Source organism: Sinocyclocheilus rhinocerous, unplaced genomic scaffold (genome assembly GCF_001515625.1).
Source record: "Sinocyclocheilus rhinocerous isolate Xijiao unplaced genomic scaffold, SAMN03320098_v1.1 scaffold509, whole genome shotgun sequence".
Taxonomy (NCBI): Eukaryota; Metazoa; Chordata; class Actinopteri; order Cypriniformes; family Cyprinidae; genus Sinocyclocheilus; species Sinocyclocheilus rhinocerous.
Window position 1 is genome coordinate 732,821 of NW_015652428.1, and position 4,264 is coordinate 737,084.

Genomic DNA, 4,264 nt, shown 5'->3' on the forward strand with positions numbered 1-4,264 from the left:
TAATAATAATAATTATTATTATTATTATTAATAATAATAATATATTATTTAATAATACAATATCTTCTTATTATTATTGTTGTTGTTGTTGTTGTTAATAATAATAATAATTAATCATTAATCATTACAATAATTATCATTAATAATACTAATACTAATAATAATAATAATAATAATAATAATAGTTGTTGTTGTTGTTATAATTATCTGACTCTGCTGCAGCCTAGATTTAAACTGCTGGTTTTAATTATCTGAGCTGCAGCCTAGATTTAAACTGCTGGTTTTGTCTGGCCAGAGGAGAAAGAATAACACTACTTCGATGCATTATTTCCCCGTTAATACATTTAAAGCTGCTTTGACACAATTTGCATTGTAAAAAGCGTTATATAAATAATGGTGACTCGACTTGACTTTACTATTATTATTATCATCATCATCATCATCTTACATATAATAAATAATATATAAAAGCAAGTAATATCCTAAGTTATGAAAAAACAATAAAGAAAGAAAATGTTTTCTTGGAAACTAACTAAAATAAAATAAGTTTAAGCTGGAGTACTAAAATTAAATTTGAAATAAAAAATACATTAACGTTAAATATGCATATTTAAAAAAAAAATAAGAACAAAATCACATAACTAAATAATTTGAACTAACTGGAATTCAATTGAAAACTAAAAATATAACAGTTAATAAATAATTAAATACTACTATACTGAAATAATATTGATAATATAATGTAATGATGTACATAATAATTTTTATTTTATTTTAATGTGTTGTGCACTATTTAATATACAATCTATTCCATGACAATTTATAAGGCCGTATGTAATAGTATTAATAATAACTTACAAACAACAAATAATATAATATATATAATAATATATAAAAGCAAATTATAACTTAATTATAATTAACTAATCAATAATATTGCAGGTCATTTAGAGAGTTTCACAGCACTCCTAATTTTTAAGTGGATTTAAAGATTGAAATAATGTTTTAAATAGAACAAAATTTGGAGAAACTTTAAAAATAAAAAAAAACGTACATTTGTTTAAAAAAACGTATCAAATAATTATGAGTGCGTAGTAACCTGGGAAGCTTTTAACACCTGTCACTAAACTAATAATTTACATTTTGGCCTATAGTTTAAAAAAATCTAGAATTAAACTGAATACATTGATCTTCCCTTTCCAACGAAACTAGAACAGTTCAGAACAGTAAGTATCAGCAACATCTTCAGAATATCAGCAAATTGCTTCATTTTTCATGCAACAAATTTGCAATTTTGTGTGCAGAGTATTTTATTATATATTTTAATATTATCTGTTCATGTTAATCCATGAAATCAGAATAACATTTTATTAAAGGTATTCAAAGCTGTTCACAAACATACTATTGACATTCTACTGTTTGCAATGAGAAACAGTCTCAAAAAACTGAATCCAAGCTATATTCTCAGTGGTGCACATAAGTGGTACGCAGGTGCGCATGCGCGACCAAAATAAAAAATGCGCTGTGTGAATAAGTTCCGACAGCGCATTTGCCTACCGACATGGTTGACAGCTGTTAATGCGCCCATATTAGATCGACAAACTGTAATACTGTATAAGATTTCTATTCAAACTGAATAGATAAATAAATCTAGGCTATCCGCTGCTGTTTTCAAAGCACAATACAAAGCTGTGACATTTCATTCACTGATGCTCTTCAGCCGGCAAGCGCATATACTTACTTGCCGGCAACCCGCCAAAATAAAAGCCTGCTGATTTTACATTTGAAAATGATGAAAATTCATCTTTAAAGGGGTCATATGATGCGATTTAAATTTTTCCTTTCTCTTTGGAGTGTTACAAGCTCTTGGTAAATAAAGAAGGTCTGTAAAGTTGCAGAGACTAAAGTCTCAAATCCAAAGAGATATTCTTTATAAAAGTTAAGAGTCAGCCACACCTACCTAAAACGGCTCATTCTAACACGCCCCCACATATCTACATCACTATGTGGGAAGATAACTATTTGCAGTGTGAGGACCAAACCAAATCTCCAGGTTCTCCTATGAGAACCAGGCTGAAAAACTTATGTGCATCTATTCTAGCCATTCAAAAACACTCCGCGAGCCAGCGGGTCCGGTTCCTCGCTTCTGATTGGTCGAGCGTCCTTCGCAAGCGGCTTCCTATTGGCTGAGCCGCTACAGCGCCACAATTTATTTTTGAGTTGTTGCGTTTGCTGGATGCGTTCGTCGATTGAAAGAAAGGAAACAGAAGAGAAGATACTGTTATAACCAGAATTATTCATTGCATATAGGAAAAAGTGAGTCAGATTGCTGCAATTACTGTGGAATAACAGAAACAGTTGAACATGTGAGGCATATAATAGACAAAGAAAGCAGCTTGTTGAAAAACTAAGAGATATGGAAATCAATGACATTTCAGTTAAGAAAATATTTAAGGATGCACAGAAACAGTTAAGGGTTTATGATTTTCTTCTAAAATATTTGAGAGATACAGATTTGATTAGAATAATTTATCGAGGCCTCACACTCCATCCCAGTAGGTGGCGGAAATGCACCTTAAGCTGGTTTGCCAACCGCCATTAAACAGAAGAAGAAGAAGAAGAAGAATGCGCTCGTCTTGGGTTTCATTGTTTATTGACAACAACTGGTATTTCTCCGTTTTCTGGCACGTTAAACGAGTTCAATTATTAACTCACGGGTCGTTACACGCGGCTTGGCGCGGTTAATGCCGCTCGAAGGGCTGGAAGGACGGTTTTAACACATTTGTGGTCCGTATTCACGCTCACGCCCAGCTGGACCTGCAGTGTTTCGATTAAAAACACGACGAAGGCATGAGTGAAGCGTTCAAACAGCCTAAAGGTAACTTACGATATTATATATCTTACATCAGTTATAAGAAGCTCTGAACTGTATGTTAAATGTTTTTAAGTGTTTTAGTAGTATTGCCATGTTAGCATGTAAGCTAAGTCACCAAATCTGCCAAACTTTCCAAAACATCATATCTGAGTGTCTGAGATGTTTTGAAAATGCAAATGCATTCAGTGCCAGAGCAGATTCATTTCAGCTTTAGTTTATTAAAAAATATATTATTTCCACAGGATGAATCGTGTACAAGTGGATTTTAAAGGGATGCCAGCCCACATCTTGGAGAACAGTGTTAGAGCAGAAACCCTTCAAAACCTCAGGTAACTACTGTACATGATTTTAAAACTGTACTGTACATCTATTTTAAAACTTTCTTGTTGCTGTTCAATGAAAGTAATATTTTTTCACGTTTTTAAGGTCATCGGACAATGTCCTTACTCCACTGACATTCCCAAAATCTAAAGTCTCTCTGTGGGATCCAACTCCCAGTGGTGATGTTGTCAGTCTGCATTTCTCATATTACAGGTAAATCTTTTTGTCATTTAGGCCTATATTTTTGGATGAACCATATTTTTCATAAAATTGAATGTCACTATCAACGGAGGGGAAAATAACTTTTAAAGTCTGGCAACCCACCTTATTATAGTATTATTAGTTTACCATTAATAACTTTTATATTTTCAGTTTTCATTTTAGTTTTAGTAATCATGTGCATTTGTCATGTTTATTTTTAATGTTTATATTTCTATTTAGCTTGAATTCGGCCTATTTATTTTTTGAGTTGTAGTTTTAGTAACTTAAACGTGTGTTATATATGATTTTTTTATTTTTTATTTTATTAGCTGTAATAAAATTTTACCTTATCAGTTTTAGTCTTTGAAGTCATTTTAGTACTTCAACTTGGAATTTTATTTCAACTAGTTGTGGAGGCAACATTTCAAATTTTTTCCCCCTTTTTTTTTGGTAAGTTTTTAGGGTTGTGACGGTGAGGAAATTTTCCCACCGGTTAATCGACGTGTGACAACACCGATAATACCGGTATCACGGGGACGCGGGCGTTCCCTCTTTTCCTCGCTTTCCTTCGCTTTTAAATAGCTTGTAAAAGCGGCGTGCGCATTTTACTTTCACTTTGAAATAGCGGCAATTCGGCGTAAAGCAATTGTTCGTTTTTAGTTCATTTGAATTTTCCCTCTTTTCCTTGAATTAGCGGCAGTTCGGCGTCAATTGCTTGAATGCAACAACAAAATACAACGTCAACTCACTTTAGCCTATATATAAAACATAGAACTTTTATTAACAAAACAAATAAAAATACACCATGCTATAGGGCAAGCTATGCCTAATATAAAATAACAAATAACTTACATAAAGTTTAAATAG

At 32.3% G+C, this 4,264-nt stretch overlaps 1 protein-coding gene across 1 annotated transcript in view; it reads left to right on the top strand.

Annotated features, from left to right (window-relative positions):
- The first annotated feature begins 2,577 nt into the window (after positions 1 to 2,577).
- LOC107715092 (SCL-interrupting locus protein homolog) overlaps positions 2,578 to 4,264 on the top strand; it is a 15,306-nt gene continuing 13,619 nt past the window's right edge. The window contains exons 1-3 of the mRNA XM_016521141.1: positions 2,578 to 2,878; positions 3,118 to 3,204; positions 3,302 to 3,409. Coding sequence (XP_016376627.1) covers positions 3,119 to 3,204; positions 3,302 to 3,409 — 194 coding nt within the window. The 5' untranslated portion in view covers positions 2,578 to 2,878; position 3,118. The remainder of the gene's footprint in view (positions 2,879 to 3,117; positions 3,205 to 3,301; positions 3,410 to 4,264) is intronic.